Raw genomic sequence first — 22,509 nt, 5'->3', positions numbered from 1 at the left:
ACAGTCCAAAGATGTGTTGGTTGCTAGGTTCATTGGTCATTGTAAATTGTCCCGTGATTAGGCTTGGGTTAAATAAGTGGGTTGATGGGCGGCGTGGTTTGAAGAGCAGGGTGGGCCGACTCTACGCTGTATCTCAATAAAATAAAGTTTAAAAAAGAGGGAAATTGATTAGCTTTGAATTATTCTGTATGACAACAAACAAGTAGAAATGATATGTCCTGATGAAGGGATCTTGGGCTGAAATGTCAACTAGAATCTAGATTTTATTCTAGATTAGACTAGAATCAGTGAGGGATGCTCAATAATTATGGCAGGGTTTGAATATTATAATCTCCTACAAAGTTAAACCTTGCAACATAAGGGACAGCAGAGCTTCACTTCTCGACGAGCTCAATGTCTTCTATCCTCGCTTTGATCACCAGCACAGGGAGGAACCAACACGTGCCCTCATGTCTCCTGATGATCTGTTGGTCTCAATATCTGAAGGTGACATCATGAGAGTGAATCCAAGGAAAGCATCCAGTCCGGATGGAGTTCCTGGCCGAGTACTGAAGATCTGTGCCAACCAACTAGCTGGTATATTCACAGATACCTTCAACCTCTCGCTCTGGCAGTGTGTAGTACCCACCTGCCTCAAGCAGGCTTAAGTGTACCAGTGCCCAAGAAGAGCGTGGTAACCTGTCTGTCTGACTATCGTCCAGTGGCACTTACATCCAAAGTGAAGAAATGTTTTGAGACGTTTGTGTTGAAGCATATCAGCTCCTGTCTGAATAGCAATCTGGATCCACTCCAATTCACCTACCGAAGCAACAGGTCTATAACAGATGCCGCCTCATTGGCTCTTCACACATTCCTGGTACATCTATACAGCAAAGTTGCATACATCAGGATGCTCTTTATTGATTACAGCTTGGCATTTAACACCGTTGAAAACTTGGCTGAGTGGTGTAATAACAACAACCTCTCACCCAATGTCAATAAGGCTAAGGGACTGATTGTAGACTTCAGGAGAGGGAAACCAGAGGTCCATGAGCCAGTAATCATCAGAGGATCTGAGCTGGAGAGGGTCAGTAACTTTAAATTCCTGTGTGTCACTATCTCAGAGGACCTGTCCTGGACCCATCATATAAATATTATTGTGAAAAAAGCATGACAGCACCACTACTTACTCAGGAGTCTGCTGAAGTTTGGCATGTCATCGAAAACTTTGGCAAACTTCTATAGATGTGTGGTGGAAAGTGTGCTGACTAGGTGCATCGTGGCCTGGTATGGGAACACCGATGCCTTTGAGTGGAAAATCCAACAAAAGGCAGTGGATTCGGTCCAGTACATCACAGGTAAAACCCTTCCCACTGTTGAGCACATCCATATGAAACGTTGCCATAGAAAAGCAGCATCCATCATCAAAGATTCTCACCACCCAGGCCATGCTGTTGTCTCGCTGCTGTCATCAGGTAGAAGGTACAAGAGCCTCAGGACTCACACCATCAGGTTCAAGAACAGTTATTACCCCATGACCATCAGGCTCCTGAACAAAAGAGGATAACTACACACAGTTAAGGACTCTTTTATCTTGTTATTTTGTGCTTGTTATATTTTGCTGTTGATTTATATCAGTATTTGCGCAGTCTGTTTACAGTTTACAGTTGCTGTTCTATAGATTTGCTAAGTATGCCTGGAGAAAAGGAGTCTCAGGGTTGTATGAGGGGTGATCGATAAGTTCGTGGCCTAAGGTAGAAGGAATCAATCTTAGAAAACCTAGCACATTTATTTTTCAACATAGTCCCCTCCTACATGTACACACTTAGTCCAGCGGTCGTGGAGCATACAGATCCCTTCTTTGTAGAAGTGGTGGTCCACAGTAGGGGTGATTGATAAGTTTGTGGCCCAAAGTAGAAGGAGATGAGTTATTAACTTCAAACTTCCTGCGTTATCACTCAGAGTTGAACTGCACGTGCATGTAATGAGAGTGTCTTGGACCTCCAGGTGGTCTACAGCAGGGGAGATTGATAAGCTTGTGGCCTAAGGTAGAAGGAGATGAGTTATACAGCTCTCATTACATGCACGTGTTTGAAGTTAATAACTCATCTAGATTCAAACTAGAGGACATGATTTGAGAGTTAGGGGGCAGAAGTTTAAGGGAAACACGAGGGGGTATTTCTTTACTCAGGGTGATAGCTGTGTGGAATGAGATTCCTGTAGAAGTAGTAGAGGCCAGTTCAGTTGTGTCATTTAAGGTAAAATTGGATAGGTATATGGACAGGAAAGGAGTGGAGGGTTATGGGCTGAGTGCGGGTAGGTGGGACTAGGTAAGATTAAGGGTTCGGCACGGACTAGGAGGGCCAAGATGGCCTGTTTCCGTGCTGTGATTGTTATATGGTTATCTCCTTCTACCTTAGGACATGAACTTATCAATCACCCCATGCTGTGGACCACTTCTGGAGGTCCAAGATGCCGACTTCTACAAAGAAAGGTTCTGCATGATCCACGACCGCTGGACTAAGTGTGAAAATGTAGGAGGGGGCTAAGTTGAAAAATAAATGTGCTAGGTTTTCTAAAACTGACTCCTTCTACCATAGGCCACGAACTTATCAATCACCCCTCGACTGAGGTGACATGAATGTACGGTGACAATAAATTTTTCTTTGAACTTTGAACTTTATTTATTCATTTCCATAAATGCTGCCTGACCCACTGAGCTCCTTTGGCATCTTGTGTGTGCTGCTCTGGATTTCCAGCATCTGCAGAATCTCTTGTGCTTTAGAATTTATATGTAACGGGCTTCATAAAGGTTGTGAGTCATGTGGATATTTACTTTAGGTCATATTAATGCAGGAACGTTCATTAGTATTGAGGTTATTTGTGAAGTTGTACATTTGCACCGATCTCAAAGATTACAGGTCCCTGATGGGTTTTAGAAAATCCTTTGAACCAAGTTGAAGGAATTACTGGATATTTTATACAAACAGTTCTAGAATGTACAAATTTGTTGCTCCCTTCCTCAGATCGTTTATCAAGATCAAATGTAAAAAAATTCAGTTTAAGTGTGTTGCCAGAGCCTAATACCTTAAGAGGAAAAGTTTGAAATTTCTCTCTGTAATTGAAGTATAGTTTAGATATATAACAAGAAAGCTCCTCAGCACTAGTAATTTAGTAAAGTGTTAATGTCTTTTCTGGTTAATAATGTAGACATTTCTCAGGGTGAAGTGTGAGCTTGGAGGTATTTAAGTTTTATTCATCTTCAAATTCAAGACAGTTAGTGTAGGAGGTACATATAATCTAGTATGATTCACAAACCTGATGAGACAATTGAGAACTGGTGAGGTTACCCTCTTGTTATCCATATCTGTAGTGGCTACTTGCAAACAAACCAAAACTATCGACAGACTGAGTGAGGCACTGCCGCTGTGTGACGCGCTTCCAAATAACTGAGCTCCAAATCGAAAAAAGTATGTTGATGCTTCATTGCAAAACCAGGGCAAAGATGAGTGATCAGAATTAGTGGACTTAATCGAATTAGCAGGATCGACAGGACCCGCAGAAAGTTGTAAGCACAGTCAGCTCCATCGTGGGCACTAGCCTCCCCAGCATCCAGAACATCTTCAAGGAGCGGTGCCTCAAAAAGTTGGCGTCTATCAATAAGGACCCCCATCACCCAGGACATGTCTTCTGCCCATTGCTCCCATCAGGGAGGAGGCACAGGAGCAATGATTCAGGAACAGCTTCTTCTCCTCTGCCACCGGATTTCTGACAGGACATTGAATCCATGAACTCTACTATTTTTGCACTACTTATTTAATTTAACTTATAAATATATATACTTTATTACTGTAATTAACACACTGTTATGTATTGTATTGTACTGCTGCCACAAAACAACAGATTTCATGACATATGCTGGTGATATTAAATCTGATTCTGATTCAAAATTAACGATAACAGATATTGGTGGTCAACATAAAATATCCAGCCTCCGCTCACTCCCCTTCTCTAACCAAACTAATGAGGATACAATGTGAATATGTGACTATACTCACTAACTTCTATCACGCCCCAACCTATGTGATAATTTACCATAACCCATAATAAACACAAAATAGAATACAGCCAGGCAGAAAATAGATGCATGTCTCCTACAATACCATCTAATGGATGAGTGGCATATAAAAATTACTTCTCACCCAGAGCTGCACTTTTGAAAGCTGAATCACGACTATTGATCTGACCTGATGTTCAGATTCATTAAAGTAGACCATAATAATGAAAAAAGACTAACTAGTATCTGCTCAACAGTAAGTGTGTAGTTAACAACCTGGTTCAAGTTGACACATGCCCCGTATGAATTCTCAGGATCATTTCTCTGGAGCACAATCATTTGCTGAGACCAAGAAGAATTCGGGTGCTTCAGAATCACCAAATCAAGTATGATGAGAATGTTCTGGAAACTGAGCTTTGCCAACCTTCTTCTGAGATTGGACGTGGGACAATCTTCCGAACAAGATGCTGCCATCTCCTGGTGTTGCAAGGATTGCAGCAACCAACGTCCCTCTAAATTATTTTCACAGCTGTGTGGACCAACCATTGCCCCAAGCAGGAAATTTTTACATGTCCTGAAAACTGCATAACACTTTCAACTTTTTTTGTAATAGATATACTGTAAAAATTTAGAATGGAAATTGAAAAAAAATCAAATGCTTTTGATTTTATTTATTAATTGGAAGGTATTATGAAATACAGTTATCAAAAGACCATAAGATACAGAAGCAGCTTTAGGCCTTTTGGTCCATTGAGTCTGCTCTGACATTTCACAATGGCTGATCCATTTTCCTCTCAGTCCCAATCTCCTGCCTTCTCCCTGTATCCCTCCATGCCTGACCAGTCAATACTCCATCAACCTCTGCCTTAGATATACATAAAGTCTTGGCCTCCACAGCTGCCCGTAGCAAAGAATTTAACAGATTCACCGCTCTCTGGCTAAAGAAGTTCCTCCTCATCTCTGTTCCAGAAGGACACCCCTCTATTCTGAGGCCGTGTTCTCAGTTCTTTGACTCTCCCACTGTAGGAAACATCATCTCCACATCCACTCACTCCATCACGGCCTTTCACCATTTGATAGGTTTCAATGAGGTCATACCTTATTCTTCTGATTTCTAGTTAATTTCTAGTCCCAGAATCATCAAATGCTCTTCATATGACAAGCCATTCAATCTTGGAATCATTTTTGTGAACCTCCTTTGAACCCTCTCCAGCGTCGGCACATCCTTTGTTAGATAATGGGCCCAAAACTGCTCACAATACTCCAAGTGAGGCCTCACCAGTGCTTTATAAAGCCTCAATATTACATCCTTTCTTTTATATTCTAATCCTCTCAAAATGAATGCTAACGTTGTATTTGCCTTCCTCGCCTCCGACTCAACCTGCAAATTAACCTTCAGGGAATTCTGCACAAGAACTCCCAAGTCCCTTTGCTCCTCATTTTTTTTCATTTCTCTCCATTTAGAAAATAGTGTACCTTTTCATTTCTTCGGCCTAAGTGCATGACCATGCACTTCCTGACATTATATTCCATCTGCCATTTTTTGTACATTTTTCTAATCTAAGTCCTTCTGTAACCTCTCTACTTCCTCGAAACTACCTGTACCTCCACCTCATTTCATATCATCTGCAAAGTTTGCAACCAAGCCAGCAATTTTATCATCCAAATCATTGATACATAGGATAAGAAGAAATGGCCCAACGCAGACCCCTGTGGAACACCACTCGTCACTGGCAGCCGACCAGAAAAGGCTCCCTTTATTCCCACTCTTTGCCACCCGCCAGTCAGCCACTGCTTTATCCATACTAGAATCTTTCCTGTAATACCATGTGTGACACCTTGTCAAAGGCCTTCTGATAATTCAAGTACACAACATTAACCAATTCTGCTTTGTCTATCCTGCTTGTTATTTCTTCAAAGAATTCCAACAGATTTGTCAGGCAAGATTTTCCTTTGAGGAAAACCTTATCCTCAACAATCGACTCAACATCTTCCCAACCACTGAGGGCAGACTAACAAGATTCTTTTGCCTCTCTCCCTTGTTGACGAGTGGAGTGACATTTCCAGTCTTCCAGTACCATTCCAGAATCTAGTGATTCCTGAAAGATCATTACCAATGCTTCCACAACTTCTTCTGCCACCACTTTCAGTAACCTGGGTTGACTAATCTACCTTCAAACTTTTCAGTTCCCCAAGAGCTTTCTGTCTAGTTATGTACGGTAAGTTCACACACTTCATGCCCCAACACCAGGAACTTTTACCATTCTGCTAGAGTCTTCCACAGTGAAGACTGATGTAAAATACTTTTTCAGTTCATCCACCATTTCCTTGTCCCCCATTGCTACCCCCTATATCATTTTCCAGTGGTCTGATACTCTCTCTCGCCTCTCTTTTACACTTTATGCTGAGGACCCGATCTGAGATATCCCAGACCTGGGCACCTGGGAGGCAACATACCATCTCATTGTCACCCACAGAAACTCCTGTCCATTTCCCTAACTAACGAATCCCCTATCACCACAGCGTGCTTCTTCTCCTCCCTGTCCTTCTGAGTCATACTGGCAGACTCTGTGCCAGAAATGCAACTACTGTGACTTTCCTCTGTTAGGTTATTCCCCCACCCCAACAGTATCCAAAGTCGTTAAGGGGAGTGGCCATAGGGGTACTCTGTACTGGCTCTTTAACCCTTTTCCCCTTCCTGACTGTCACCTGGTTTCCTGTGTCCTGCACCTTGGGAGTAACTAGCTCTCTACGTGTCACCCCTTCAGCCTCCCGAATGATCCAGAATTCATCCGGTTCCAGCTTCAGCTACTTTACATTGGCTGTTAGAAGCTGCAGCCGGATGCACTTCTCACAGATGTAGTCGTCAGGGACACTGGGGGCCTCCCTGCCTTCCCACATCCCGCAAGGGGAACGTTCAACTATCCTGCCTGGCATCTCCACTATCCCAGCTGGGCAGATATAAAGAAGGGAAATTAAAAAAGAAACTTCACCTTGATCATCATCCTTATGTGCCGTGTCGTATGAAATGGGCGATCATGGTCATTCCATGACCGAGAATGTTTTTGGCAACTTTTCCTACAGAAGTGCTTTGCTGTTGCCTTCTTCTGGGCAGTGTCTTTACAGGAAGGGTGAGCCCAGCCATTATCAATACTCTTCAGAGATTGTCTGCCTGGTGTCAGTGATTGCATAACCAGGACTTGTGATGTGCACCGACCGCTCATACCACCACCCACCACCTGCTCCTATGGCTTCATGTGACCCTGATCGGGGGATAAGCAGGGGCTACTGCCTGCCCAAGGGTGACCTGCAGGCTAGCAGAGGGAAGGAGCGCCTTACACCCCCTTTGGTAGAGACGTATATCTCCACCCCACCACCCATAAATACAGTGTTACAAAGAAAATCGTTCACGTTTCGTGGTTTTCGCATCTGTCCTTATTCCAGCCGAACAGCAACAAGGGCTTTGTGTGAGGGAGTATTTCAGTTACCACGCTCTTTGCAGGAATCTACAAAACAAAGAACATAACAGAATCCATGAAAAACCACACACAACAGAGAATCGCCACATATCCGATGTGCAAAAGAGGACAAATCCTACAAATGGTAAAGAAAAGGTAAACAGAAAACCACACAGAACAAGGGGTCCCCAACCTTTCTTATGTCATGGACCCCTAACGTTAACCGAGGGGTGAGTGGACCCCAGGTTGGGAACCCCTGACGTAGAAGACGAACTGCACAGCTCAGTGCTGAGGCGACTGAACTGGGACAAAGATCCAAGCAAGCTCAGTAAAGTTAATCTGCATAAAAAATAACAATTCCGCACCCCAATCCGACACAGTTAAACCTGGGAGAAAACCTGAACATCTCACATCCAGCAAGAAATATGGGCAGAAGCTTAACATAACAGGCACCTTTATGGCTTTATTTCATTAGGAGTTTGAGGAGATTTGGTAGGTCACCAAAAACACTCACAAGTTACTACAGATGTACCGTGGAGAGCGTTCTAACGTGCTGCATCACCGTCTGGTATAAGGGGGCTAGTGCACAGGATTGAAGTAAGCTGCAGAGTGTTGTATAAGCAGCCATCTTGGGCACTAGCCTCCGTCATATCGAGGACATCTTCAAGGAGTGATGCCCCAGAAAGGTAGTGTCCATCATGAAGGACTCTCATCACCCAGGTCATGCCTTGTTCTCATTGCTACCATCAGGAAGGAGGTACAGGAGCCCAAAGGCTCACATTCAACGATTCAGGAACAGCTGCTTCCCCCTGCCACCAGATTTCTGAATGGACAATGAACCCATGGACACCAGCTCACTACTTTTTTATTTCTATTTTTGTGCTACTTATTTAATTTAACTATTATATATATAGTTACTGTAATTCATTTTGTTTCTCTGTTATAAAGCATTGTATTGTACTGCTGTTGCAAAGTCAACAAATTTCACAACATATGCCGGAGATATTAAACCTGATTCTGAAATAAATGAATCCCCATGGTTTAAAAACTGTTTATTAACTTATACTCGTACTTCACTTGATCCAGACCAGAAAATTGCAGTACTTATCAGCTGTTAAATAGTATATTCAATCTAATTACACAGCCCAGGATTCATTTTAGACTGAAGTCATGCAAATGAAATGTAATACACACCAGGGGTGGTTTGACAGGCTTGATGTTCAAAGCATTTCCTCACCCCATTTAATAAATCTTTAAAATAATTTGGTTATCTGGTAACTTCTCGCCTAATACTGTAATTGTGTCAAATGATACCAACTGACCTATAAAAGTATCACTAGACATGACAGAACATTCCTCCAGTATATACCATTAATGCCCTGCATTAGATACTACGAAAGGATAATAATGATTATCAGTTATACTTATTTTTTGTGTTATATTCTGCTGCAGCATATCCATTTAGTTGATTAGACAAGTTTTTGGCAAGTTTGTGAATGAATGAGGAGGTGTCAAAGAATTTGCTGCAGAAATCTCCATGTTTTAAAGTTCTGGGAACTAAATTCACTGCCCATCCAGATGGTTGGAGAGAGAACAAAGAAGATATTAAAGGAAGTTCATTGAACACAAAAAAAACAGACATAAAAAAATGCAACATTAATCAGCATTTGAATATCACAATGTGAACAGTTTACCTCCTTAGCTCTTCTGACAAGAGGAAGAATCATTGCTTTGTTTCAAGAAATTATTTGATTATTTTGGTCAGAGTTCTTCAAGATTATCCTGTGTAAGGAAGTAAACAGGAATTAAAATGTGACCCTTTTTGCTAGGACACGTTAAATACACAGATTTACTTTTATAGATGTCCTCGTGTTTTGAATGTTTGTCAGAAGCTGGACAGATGGAAGCATACTCACACTCCCAAAACACATGTTTCTGAAGACAGCTGATGCTTCTTTTAGATCTGCTCTTGTAAGTACGGAGTTGTTAAAATAGTAACCAAAAACATGCTTAACACCTATTAAAAATGATCTTACGGTATTAATGTGCCATAGAGTCATAGAGAAGTACAGCACAGAAACAAGCCCTTCAGCCCATCTAGTCCATGCTGAACCATTTAAACTGCCTTCTCCCATCAACCTGCACTGGGACCATAGATCTCCATACTCCTACCATCCAGGTACCTATCAAAACTTCTCTTCAATGTTGAAATCATGTTTGCGTGCACCACTTGCACTGGCAGCTCATTCCATACTCTCACCATCCTCTGAGGGAAGAAGTTTCTCCTCACGTTCCCCTCATACTTTTCACCTTTCACCCTTAACCTATGACCTCTCGTGGTAGTCTGACCCAACCTCAGTGGAAATAGCCTGCTTGCATTTACCCTGTCTATACTCATAGTTTTATACACCTCTGTAATGTGCTATAAAGTTGGATTTTCCTCAGGTGAGGAGACTTATGTTGACATGTTTGCCTGTGTGTGTGAATGGGTGGCTGGGAGAGATGGTAAAGGGGCTAGTTTTGCTGCTGTTGTCTTGTTTTCTTGTTGTTGCTTGTGTTGTTCTGTGGGATGTGGATGTGTGGCTGTCCCACCTCCTCCAGAACATGCTTGGGTGTGCCTTGTTAACCCAGACAAAACACTACACTGTTTGTTTTGATGTACGTGTGATAAATCATCTGAATCTGAGATGGGCTACTGGCTGAAGCATCCTCATCTAAGGTTTAAACGCCGGGACAGATTCAAAAGGCAGGGTGTCGGGACCAGAGGTGAGAGTTGGGCCAGTTCTGCTCACTGCTCCCCAAGGTTTACTGAACTGAGGCCTGCACCGGCTGCTGCAGGCCCCTCGTGTAAACAGACTCATGTTCATTCTGAATGCTATTTGCTTACTTTCATTGTTTGCACAATTTGTTTTTTTTTGTTTCTCTCTCTCCCTCTCTCTCTCCCTCTCTCTGCACATTGGATGTTTGATTGTCTTTTTTCTAAAATGGGTTTCTTGTTTTGTGGCTGCCTGAAAGGAGACAAAAACGTAGGACTCATTTTAAAATGTTATATATAGCATATTGAAGAATTTTACTTGAGAAATTCCCGTTTTGGCACACAGAGTTTGATCTCGTTAATAAATAACAACCCGTTAGCTTAATTCTCTGATGGTACATAATGAGTCATATTTTTTATTTCCTGTTCCGTTTCCTAACAACCATCAAATAAAACTTAATTAGCTTAATACGAGGTCTGCATCAATTGTTTTGTTGCTTTTAGGCTGTAAGACCATACGACATAGGAGGAGAATTAGGCCTCTACACCCATTGTGTTTGCTCCACCATTCCATCATGGCTGACTTATTATCTCTCTCAACCCAATTCTCCTGCCTTCCTCCTGCAACCTTTGATGCCCTGATTAACCAAGAACCTATCAATGTCTGCTTTAAATATACTCAATGACTTAGCCTCCACAGCCATCCATAGAATGAATCCAATGAATTCCACAGATGCACCTCCCTCTGGCTAAAGAAATTCCTTCTGAATAGACATTCCGCTGTTATGAGGCTGTGCCCTCTGGTCCTAGACTCACCCACTATAGCAGGGGCTCCCAACCTTTTTAATGCCATGGACCAATACCATTAAGCAAGGGGTCCGTGGACCATAGTTTGGGACTATAGTAAATATCCTCTCTACATCCACTCGGTCTCGGCTTTTTCTAGCCGTGCAGAGACCAGTTGAGAGCACAGGGCCAGAGAAGGGGGGGGGGGGACTAATTAATTCCCTTAATCTCACCACACATGAAGAACAATGGAAAAGAGATACTTTCGTTGGATCATCTGATTCTCACCACTGAGAAAATTCTAATGTTATGAGGTTCAAATTCACTCTTTGATATTTTCTTGTGCAACACTCTTCATCACAAGTTCCCAGTTTGACTGCTGATTTCAGAATTTTTCTACAGCTGGAAAAATACAAGACATTAAACATGAACAGAATGCAGAATGACCAAGAACTTCCTCTACCAGGCAAGCTGCATGTTAATTTAAAAAATATATTAAATTTATATAATGGCCTTTAGAAACACATTGGATTTAAAATCCTAATTTGCGAGGACAACCATTTTGTTGTCCTAAATGGTGATTGAAAAGCCTCTATAGTAGTGTTTTTTTTTATGTTGAGTGATAGCATTTTAGGAAGAAAGGAAGAAAAAATGTATGGAGAAATTTTTTATAGAACTGGCTGGAACTTGCTTTGGTCTGAGTTGACGTCAAAGGGAGCTGGCAGATTCAAGTCCATGTCTACAACCATTTTTATCATGAACCACTTCCAATCATCCTGACATTAGATAAAGTACTGTAAGTTTCACACACTTGAGTAAACGCTGCACAAAGCTGCCTCCATGCTCTGTTTTACCTGCCTTGCTGTGATACCCAGCCAACCAGACACTGGAGCTGCCACTGAAATGAAGGAACGCCACAGCCAGGAAATTGAAGATCCAGCTCCTGTGAGAATATCGCACGCTCTTCTTAAAGCATTAAACGCCTTCTTCTGGGAAACTGCCCGATCCAGTGAATTAGAACGGTAGCTTCGTGTTCTGAGGACCTGGGCACAAAATACAATGAAGATCTCTCCATAGAACAGAGATATTTACAGCACAGTTCAGGCCCTTTGGCCCATAATGTTGTGCCAACCTTTTAACCTACTCGAAGATCAATCTAACCGTACTCTCCTACATAAACTTCCATTTTTTATCTCAGAATTTCCTAAATACTTGTTATGAAACTGCCTCTACTACCATCCTTGGCAGGGTATTGCATGCACTCACCACTGTCTGTGTAAAAAGAAAGTACATAGGGTATTTATTTATTATTTATTGAAATACAGTGCAGAATAGGCCCTACCAACCTTTGAGCCACACTGTCTGGCAATCTCCCGATTTAATCCTAGCCTAATCACAGGATAATTTATAATGACTAATTAACCTGACAACTGGTACATCGATGAACTGTGGGAGAAACCCAGATGAAACCCACACGGTCACAGGGAGAACATATAAACACCTTACAGGCAGAGGCAGGATTTGAACCCTGGCTGCCTGTACTGTAAAGCCTTGTGCTAACCATTACGCTACTCTGCCGCTCCATATCATCATCATCGTTATGTGTCGCATCATATGACGTAGGTGGACATGGTCTTTCCACGACTGTGATTGTTCTTGGCAGATTTTTCCAGAGAAGTGGCTTGCCATTGCCTTCTTCTGGGCAGTGTCATTACAAGATGGGTGACCCCAACCATTATCAATACTCTTCAGAGATTTTCTGCCTGGTGTCAGTGGTCGCATAACCTGGACTTGTGATGTGCACCGACTGCTCGTACGACCATCCACCACCTGCTCCCATGGCTTCACCTGACCCTGATAACTATATAGGGTATTTATAAAGACAAGATTATGGGATGGAAATGAATCCACATTTCTATGTGCTGAACACACAGTACAATGTCATCGAATTTCTGTTTTGAACAATAATTTGAGTAGAACCACGGAACTGGGATTGACAGTCATGTGTTAGTGTATGGAATTCAGAATGACTTTCCAAATGATTTTGGGAAACCTCTGCGTTATGTTTTGTAACTTCAAAACATTAAACTAATTCAAAGGTAGACATGGGAGTCCAAAATGTGAGTCCAACTTTGTGTTTAAGCGAGGCATGCACGTATCTCGTGGTAGTGTGGTGATGTATGCAAGTCACATATAACCCATAGTGAATTATTTCAACAAACAAGAATGCTTAATTAAACTATATATATATAAATATACTGTGTGTGTGTGTGTGTGTGTGTGTGTACCCTTACACACAAGATTACTGTAATATTACTGAAATATTAAAATCACAGTACTCTGGAAAATAGCACAATGTGACTGATTTATTCAAAAAGGGAGGGAGACAGAAAACAGGAAACTATATTCTGTTCTAGGGTGACAGTGCAATGCTGCCATTAGTTAGCTAACAGACTAATTGTAAGTTTCAGTGCAAACAGATGGGTGAGATAGAATGCAGGAAATATCATGATGCACAGCTTTGAGAGGCCGCCATTCAGACTTTCAAATGGTACTTGTTATGAAAATAACGCTTAACAGCATCCGTTCAATTTCACTTAGCTGCGGAATTTAATATATTGGCCTGGATTTGGAAGCGAATGGTCAAAAGCAGCTGTGATGTTCAGTGGAATCTCTGACATCACAGCTACAGGATGGATCAAGCCAGCTGAGTCAAAATAAAGTTTCCTCACAAACATTAAAGCAAGAACCAAGAAAAGAAAAATACTTACGTAACCTTATAAGGCGTCTTACCGAGAGCTACGTGAAGATTAGAGCTTTTGCATATGATTAATGTGGAAACAGAAACATGATAAATACAAACTTCAATAAAACAAATCTCTTAATTTTTAATATTTAATGGTCCACATACATGAAGTTATTCTTTAGGGACAGCAAATGAGAGTTAGTAAATTTTTGAAATTTCAGTGAAGGTTGATATTCTCAGAGTGCTGTTGTTGCTCCTTCTCATGCATTGGGCAGCATTTTTGCTGCTTCAGTGTTTTTTTACGAGGTCGAGTTGCTAGCTTGACACCCAACCCCGCACAGGTGGAAAGCGTGCAAGGAGCCGGCCGGATTTGAACTCAGGACCATTCGCATCGAAGTCCAGTGCTGATGTCACTACACCACCAGCTGGCATATCAAGGTATTTCACAGTGAGGTGAACTGATGAAAGATTTAAGTCATGAATATCTCCAAAGATCCAAGCACATTTATTATCAAAATATGTATGCAACCCTGAGATTTGCCCTCCCGCAAGCAGCCACGAAACAAAGAAACATCATGGAACCAGTTCAAAGAAAACATCAAACGCCCAACGTGGGAAAAAAAAACACACTGCACAAACATCAAAAACTGAGAATATAAAGCATCAAACTAGAGAATCATTAGAACAGTCTAGGAAGGTTCAGTTTAGTTCAGTCTGGTGCTGTGTCCTTCATTGATTGCAGGCCGCAGAGCCGGTCCGCTTTGATCAAAATCGCACAAAATAGCAGTAAGAAAAGGAATATCCAGAAACCAGAAGCATGTATAACATAAACAGCAGAGCCAGTACACAAACCGCGTCAATTAAACCTTGCCCAGGAACCACTGCTCTGGCACCATCCAGGGACTGATATGGTTTGATACCAGCAGAATCACAGGAGTTACCAGACAGCATTGAACTCAACGTAGGACTGTCTTAGGGGACTCCAACTCTGGATTTTTCCCTCAGGGTTTACTCCCAAAACCTTCTCCATGAGTGGGTGCAGCCACAAGGCAGCAGATGTTTGAGATCAGAGATTTTCTTTTTCTGGAGGAGCTGCCAAACACGGCTGACAAGCCCCATCTGCCCGAAGTGACTGGTTTTAAGGTGCCAGTAGCCCGTCTTTGCCCCTTCTCCTGTGAGTAGAAATGATTCTGCCAGACTTAGTAGCTAATCCATACATGAAGGCCAGGAGCTGGACTTGGTTGTCAGAGGCTATTTGAGGTGCACTTCGTTGGGAGCATTTAATAGGTAGTGAGAGCTTGTCCCCATTACCACCCCCGGCTATGACAACCTTAAGGGCATCTAACAGTATCTGCAAAATCTCTTGTATCTGTACAGCTTTGCACGATAAACTCACATTTCAGAATTAGTAGACTACTGGTCTATCTAATACTGGTCTACCTCTTTCATGAGAACAGAAAAAATATAGATTATTAAGATTCAAAATGCAGAGGAAGGGAGAGAAAAGATCAAATGAGAAGCTACAAAAAGGCAGAGGGACAGAAGGATTAAAATGACAAGAGGGATTGAAAGTGCTAATGATTGGGGCTGGTAATAGGAATAAATGGTAGGTCTGGTTTGAAGTGTAAGTGGAAAAAGCAGATCGTTATCAGAAATTATCAAAGGAAATTGCCGTGTAATTAGGAGATCTGAAATAAAACTAATTACTTCACAACAATATCGTCACAAAACATTTTTATGTCTTGTTATTATTATAAAATAAATGCCAAGTGCAGAGTGCAGAGGAGATTTATAAGGATGTTGCCTGGATTGAAGAGCATGCCTTATGAGAATAGGTTGAGTGAACTTGTCCTTTTCCCCTTGGAGCGATGGAGGATGAAAGGTGACCTGGTAGAGGTGTATAAATTGATGAGAGGCATTGATCCTGTGGATAGCCAGAGGCTTTTCCCCAGGGCTGAAATGGCTAACAAGAGGGGGCATTGTTTTAAGGTGCTTGGAAGTAGGTACAGAGGGGATGTCAGGGGTAAGTTTTTCAGACAGAGGGTGGTGGGTGTGGAATGTACTGCCAGCGACAGTGGTGGAGGCGGATACAATAGAGCTTCTTAAATGTGTACATGCAGCTTAGAAAAGTAGAGGGCTGTGCCGCAGGGAATTTCTAGGCAGATTCCATGGTCGGCACAACATCTATGTTCTGTATCAATGTAATGTGACTTTCCTCTTAAAGCAGAGCTCAGCAGTAAGGTGAAGTGGTGTGCATTTGATGAATATTAGCCCCCAGATTTGCAACCTAGAGCCCTTTCTTCCCTGTTTTGCATGGGACTGTTAGCATAATATGGTAATCAATCTGTAGCCCACACATCATGCCCCCTAACAGATATTGTTTTGCTATAAATTGTGACTCATCAGTTCCACAGCTGCATAAATATGTCCACAGGAACATACAGACTTTTGATAAATGAGATCAAAATAATGTTATAAACACAAGAGTTTCTGCAGATGCTGGAAGTCTACAGCGTTGCACGCAAAATGCTGGAGGAAATCAGCGGGTCCAGCGGCATCTATGGAGAGGAATTAATAGTCGATGTTTCAGGTTGAGACCCTTCATCGGGACTGGGAAGGAAGGAATCAGGTGGGCGGGGGGAGGAGTTCAAGTTTCTAGATGGTTGGCGAGACCCAGTGAGGGGGAAGGTAGGTGGGTGGGAGAGTAGGAGGGGCAAAGTAAGAAGCTGGGAGGTGATAGGCAGAAGAAGCAAAGGGCTGATAGGAGAGGACAGATCAAGAGGGAAGAGGGGCTCCAGAGGTGATGGGAAGGTGAGGAAAAGAGAAGGGGTGAGAGGGGAATCAGAATGGTGAATAGATAAAGAGAGAAAGTCACTTCCCAGTTTTCCTCCTCCCACCTGGGTTATGGGCCTCGGACCTGGGTTGGAGACCCTCACATGGTTTATCTCAGGTTTTGCATCCTCTTTTATGGCATGGACCTGTACGTCCTTGGACCCCTGGTTGGGAACTTTTGGTTTAACTGGTTTCAAAACACTGTCTGTGTGTCTCAATTATCATCTTCTAGTTATTCTGGATCCTCCCCCACCAAATTGCACTGAGGCCCACATATTCCTTCCCTCCTTTAATCCTCACGGAGTTATCCTGTTGTCAGTTTCCTTTCCGATCTATTATTAATATCATAACTGGTGGGAACTGACTAATTGCAGTTGTTATAACCACGAGGCCGTTTCTCTTCAGTCTGATCCTCCTGTGTGGAACTCGATCAGATAACTGATTTAAATTCAGGGCAACAGATGTAAAGCATTTGCATTTCAGAGATAAAACAAAATTACAAAAATAAACAGTTCCATGACCTTTAAACACCATCTCTCAGAAAGCTAAGTTGTCGTGGCAGATAGTGACTATTTTTAGGCCAGAAGGCACAGTATGTGTCATATAAATTTGGAAATCTTGAATTTAATATGTCCACGACTGGACCTATTTGGCTGGCGGGGTAGAGATACGTCTCTACCAAAGGAGGTGTAAGGCGTCCTTTCCTCTGCAAGCCTGCAGGTCACCCTTGGGCAAGGTGCAGCACCTGCTTAGCCCCCGATCAGGGTCAGGTGAAGCAATGGGAGCAGGTGGTGTTTTTGAGCAGCTGGTGCATATCACAATTCCTGGTTATGCAACCACTGACGCCGGGCAGACAATCTCTGAAGAGTATTGATAATGGCTGGTGGGGGGGGGGGGGGAGTCACCCATCTTGTCAAAACATTGCACAGAAGAAGGCAATGGCAAACTATTTCTGTAGAAAAGTTTCCCAAGAATAACCATGGTCAAAGACCATGAATACCTATGTCATATGACACGGCACATAATGATGATGATGACAACTGGAAGCCATGGTAACAGGCTTAATAGATCTGAGATTCCCTTCTGGAATCTTCTCTCCCTTCTCCACCTCTTTTTCCTGTCTCTTCGATCAATCTTTCTCATATCTTCTCCAATATCTCCTTGTTCCTTCACATCAAATTTCAATTTGTTAATGCCTGTGAAACACCTTGGAGTATTTTGCTATATGGAAAGATAACTACATGTTGGTCTATAAATTAGATGGGTGAATGGATTTTACCAGCAGTGTCTAGAATATATCTTTCAGAAGAATATTTCATTAGTGGTTTGAGGACAATTGGTACATCACAAAAAACACACACATAAATTTCTACAGATATACCATGGAAAGCATTCTAACTGGTTGCATCACTGTCATTTATGGAGGGGCCACTGTACATGATCAAAAAAAGGCTGTAGAATGTTGTAAACTCAGTCAGCTCCATCATGGGCACAGGCCTCTCCAGAATCCAGAACACCTTCAAAAGGCGATGCCTCAAAAAGGCGGCATCCATCATTAAGGATCCCCACCACTGAGGATGTGCCCTCTTCTCATTGTTACCATCAGGAAAGAGGTACAGGAGTCTGAAGACAAACACTCAACATTTCAGGAATAACTCCACCATCAGATTCCTGACTGGACAATGAACCCACGAGCATTACTATTTCACTAGTTTTGCTCTCTTTTTGCACTATTTATTTAATTTATTTTTATATACATTTCTTACTGTAATTTATTGTTTGTATTACCATTTATTGCAATGTACTGCTGCGGCAGAATGACAAACTTCATGACCTACAGAACTGTGCAAAGATCTGAGGCATGTATATATATAGCTATGTTGCCTAAGACTTTTGCACAGGACTGTATTTGTCAACGTAGAGAGAGAGAGAGAGTTTGTAAATCTGGCGAGAGCAAAGGATGTTGGGGATGGTGAAGGTGGAGTGTCGTGGGAGGGGTGTGGGACAGATGGCAGAGTAGGAGTGCCAGGGGCAGGGCTTGGTACAGATGAAGACTCCCCCAGACCTGAAACACCAGGCAAGGTCATTTGATTCTAAACAGTTGGTTTATTGACCATTACAGAATGTCTGGTGCTTTCTACTCCCTCCCTCCCCTCTCTCTTCCCCTTTTCCCAGCCATACCCCTTCCCACTCTCAGTCCACAATAGAGAACCATATCGGAATCAATTTTATTATTATTCATAAATGTCATGAAACTTGCTTTTCTTTGAGACAGTAGGACAGTGCAATACATAAAATTACTGCAGTACTGTGCAAAAATCTTAGGCACCCTAGTTATATTATGTGTCCTAGACATTTGCACTGTACTGTATACCAGTGATATTAAACGTGACTCTGAATCTGATTCTGAAGTATAAAACATTGGCTCGGCTACACTTGTGTGCTATTCTGGTCTCCACATTATCAGTAGGATGTGGTTAAGCTGGAGAGGTTGCTGAAAGGATTCATGAGGATGTTACCTGGATTGGAAGAAATAAATAGATTCAGTGTGTCTGGCCGCACCTGTGGCAGCAAAGTGATAGTTGACATTTTGAGTCAAGTCCCTGTATCAGGACTGGGAGCGTAGAGGGGCGATAGCTGGGATATAGGGGTCAGGGGGAGGGGCGTGGCAGGGAAAGGCAGATGATTGGTGGAATCAGATGGGGAGGGAGATGATGGTTGGATGGAGAAGGAGCAGAGTTGGGAGACAGTGTACAGAGAGTGGTAGGTAGAGATGGATGAGGAATGAGGTGATGGGTGTATCGTGAAGGATATAGAATAAGGAGACACTGTATGTGGTCGGTAGAGGCTTTTGAGGAAATAGGAAACAAAGTGGGAGGAGGTGGAAGGAACCAGGTGAGTATGGTGGGTTGGAGATAGAGATGGAGGCTGGCAGGTGATAATGAGAAACAAGAATCTACACGTGGTGAAACGCGATAAGTTCTCTGTTGGTTGAGGTCGACCACGGATGTTCCGTCCTAGCTGTCTACATGATATGCAAGCCAGTGCAGTACAATATGGAGAGCAAACTCTTGCCCATGTTGCAGGCACCCCCCCCTCTCCACGCAGCTGATGAATCTAAAGGAACAGCGGAGACCCATACAATTTGGCACCAGTGGCGTCGCAGGAGTTGCCATTTGGCATTGAACTCAATGTTGGGCTGCCTTAGGGACTCCAGCTCCAGATTTTTACCTCAGAGTTTACTCCCTAAGCCTTCCCCAAGAGTGGGTGTAGCTGCAAAGCAGTGGAAGTTTGAGATCAGCGTTTTCCTTCTCCTAGATGAGCTGCCAACCACAGCTGATGAGTTCTGTCTGCACAAAGTGGCTGGTTTTAAGGCACCAGTAACCTGCCTTTGTCCCTTCTCCTGTCAGTAGAAGTGATTCCACTGGGCTTAGTAGCTAAGTCACACATGAAGGCCAGAAGCTGGACATGGTTGTCAGAGGCAATCTGAGGCACACGACATTCGGAGCATTTAGTGGGTAGTGGGACCTTGTCCCCCATTACCACCCCCAGCTATAACAGCCTAAAGGAACCAATGTGATAATAAAAGGGTGATAAGTGGAACTAGAGAGCAGAGGGATGAGGGGCAAAGGGATCAAGATGAGGGAGGGGAATGAAAGTTGGTGATAAGGATGGGGTGGGGGTGTGTTGTAACCAGAAGATGTGAGTAAAGAGCAGAGGGAATGTGAATACTTGAAGATAGAAAATTCAATGTTTGTACCACCAGCATTTAAACTATGAAGTGGTATTCATACTGTTCATTATCAATTATTAGAGGCGTCGATAGGGAAGATCACCAATATCTGTTTCCTATGGTAAGGGTGTCTAAAACAAGGTTTAAAGTGAGAGGGAGGAGGTTGAAAGGGGATCTGATGGGTAAATTTTTCACAGAATTCAAAATCAAATTCAAATTACATTTATAATCAAAGTATGTATTCAGTACACAACCCTGAGATTTGTCTTCCCCACAGACAACTATGAAACAAGGAAAAACTTCAAGAACCCAATGCACAGCGAGAAACATAAATTGCGCAAATGGGAAAAGTGCAAAATATCAAACACCAAGCCCCCAAAGTCATGATCCAGGCATATGCAGTTTTGCTCAGTTCAATTCAATCTAATGCTGTGTCGCTTGCTAACTTAAGCCGTAGATTTAGTCTGCCCTGATCGAAATCGCACAAAAACAGCAATAATATACGCCGTGGTCAGAAAGCAGAGACTTGTCATAACGTGAACTACAGTCATGAATCTAATTCAATATCTGCACCGATTAAACCTTGCCCAAGACACAGGACTCTGGCACTCGCTCCCAATACGAGAGGGAGAGAGAGAAAGGGAGACTATTCGAATGAAGGGACCTTCCTCCGGGGAGTAGTGACTGAGAGGGGGAGAGAGAGAGACCATTCAAACGCAGGTAGATGGTGCTGATCACCCCCCTGCTTTCTGCTCTTGGCCTTGATGATTTTCAATCTTCCTCGACACTTTAATCAGCGAGAAGTGGAGCCGGTCGTGGGCTCGTGCCCTATCTCCAGGCTTCTCGGCCTTGAGGCTGCACACTTCGCTTAAAGCCTCGCCAAACTCTGGAATGAGCTGCCATGGACTAGGAACAGCAAGAATATCTAAGAGACACGCTGGCAGGTACTTGAATTGGTAAATTAGTAAATTGAGTTATCGTGTGCTGAGGGACAGAGGAAAACCTGTCATTTAGATAGATCATTTCATTACAACAGTGCACTGAGGCAGAACAAGGTAAAACAATAACAGAGCAGAGTGTTACAGTTAGAGAGAGCGCAGTGCAGGTCGTCAATAAGATGCACAGCCATGATGAGCGATTGTGAGGCCAAGTGTCCAAATTATTGTACTAGGGGACCTGCCCAATGGGGGAGGAGAGAAGAGAGAATATTCAGGGTATGTAGGGGTGGGGAGAAGTCTTTGATACTGTTCCCTGCTTTACCGAGGCAGCGAGAAGTGTAGGCTGTGTCCATGGAGGGGAGGCTGCTTTGCATGACGTACTCAGCTGTGTCCACAACTCCCTGCCTTTTCTTGCCACACCATCCACTTTTGGTGTTTCTATGGTGGGGGTTCAAAGGGGACATGCCAGATTTCTTCGGCTCCCTGTACGGGATTAAGGCACAAGAGGTACTGCAGATGCTGGGAATCTAGAGAGTTACACACAATGTGCGGGAGGAGCTCAGCAGGTCAGGCAGCATCTGTGGATGGGAATAAACGGTCAACGTTTTGGGCTGAAACCCTTCACCAGAACAGGAAAGGAAGGGGGGAGAAGTTAGAATAAGAAGATGGAAGAGGGGTGGAAGAAGTACAAGGAGGCAGGTGATGAATTAATGCAGGCAATTGAGGTTAGTGTTGGTTGGTGACCAATAGGGCCTGGTTCTATGCTGGACAACTCTGTAACTTGAAGTACTTAACACAGAGTCTTGTTTCCAAGGAAGTCTCTGTCATGCTCTGATAGTGTCCTCTGGAGGATAACTCTCAAGAAGTTTCTTCAAACCCTTAGGAAAACGAAGAAACTTAAGTTGTTGGTGGTCACACATGTTTTGTATTACACAGTCATTCAGCCCACGTCCCAATCCATTGATGTACCTCACAGCTAATGAAGCAGATAGGAGGCAAAATAATGCATGCAAAAGAGAATTGCTGAGTCTCCAAATAAACTTCCTTTAAGATCAGTAGAGTGGGAGGAAGAATTAAAATCAAACCTACAATATGAACTTCAAAGATAAATATTAACCATTTTTATAAAAATCTGTTATTTATTTACTGAGATCTGGCCCTTTGAGCCATGCCGCCCAGTAGACTCCCGACTTAATCCTGGGCAAATCACGGGACAATTTACACT

At 42.8% G+C, this 22,509-nt stretch overlaps 1 protein-coding gene across 39 annotated transcripts in view; it reads left to right on the top strand.

Moving 5' to 3' along the window:
- LOC132383513 (collagen alpha-2(VIII) chain-like) overlaps positions 1–22,509 on the top strand; it is a 395,145-nt gene that overhangs the window by 66,934 nt on the left and 305,702 nt on the right. For 27 of the 39 annotated variants that reach the window (XR_009508698.1, XR_009508699.1, XM_059954566.1 and 24 more), the window contains one exon: positions 9,356–9,465. The exons of 10 other annotated variants lie outside the window; for them this stretch is intronic. Coding sequence is in view for 5 of the 29 variants with exons in the window: in XM_059954573.1 (XP_059810556.1) it covers positions 9,373–9,465 (93 nt within the window). In the remaining 24 variants the exon portion in view is untranslated. Of the gene's footprint in view, positions 1–9,355; positions 9,466–9,548; positions 9,674–22,509 lie in introns of all 39 variants that reach the window. 2 more of the 39 variants (XM_059954564.1, XM_059954581.1) reach the window with 1 other exon arrangement.

The sequence above is a fragment of the Hypanus sabinus genome, chromosome 30 (assembly GCF_030144855.1).
Source record: "Hypanus sabinus isolate sHypSab1 chromosome 30, sHypSab1.hap1, whole genome shotgun sequence".
Taxonomy (NCBI): Eukaryota; Metazoa; Chordata; class Chondrichthyes; order Myliobatiformes; family Dasyatidae; genus Hypanus; species Hypanus sabinus.
Note: the sequence above shows the minus strand (reverse complement) of the source record. Positions and strands in the feature narration are given on the sequence as shown.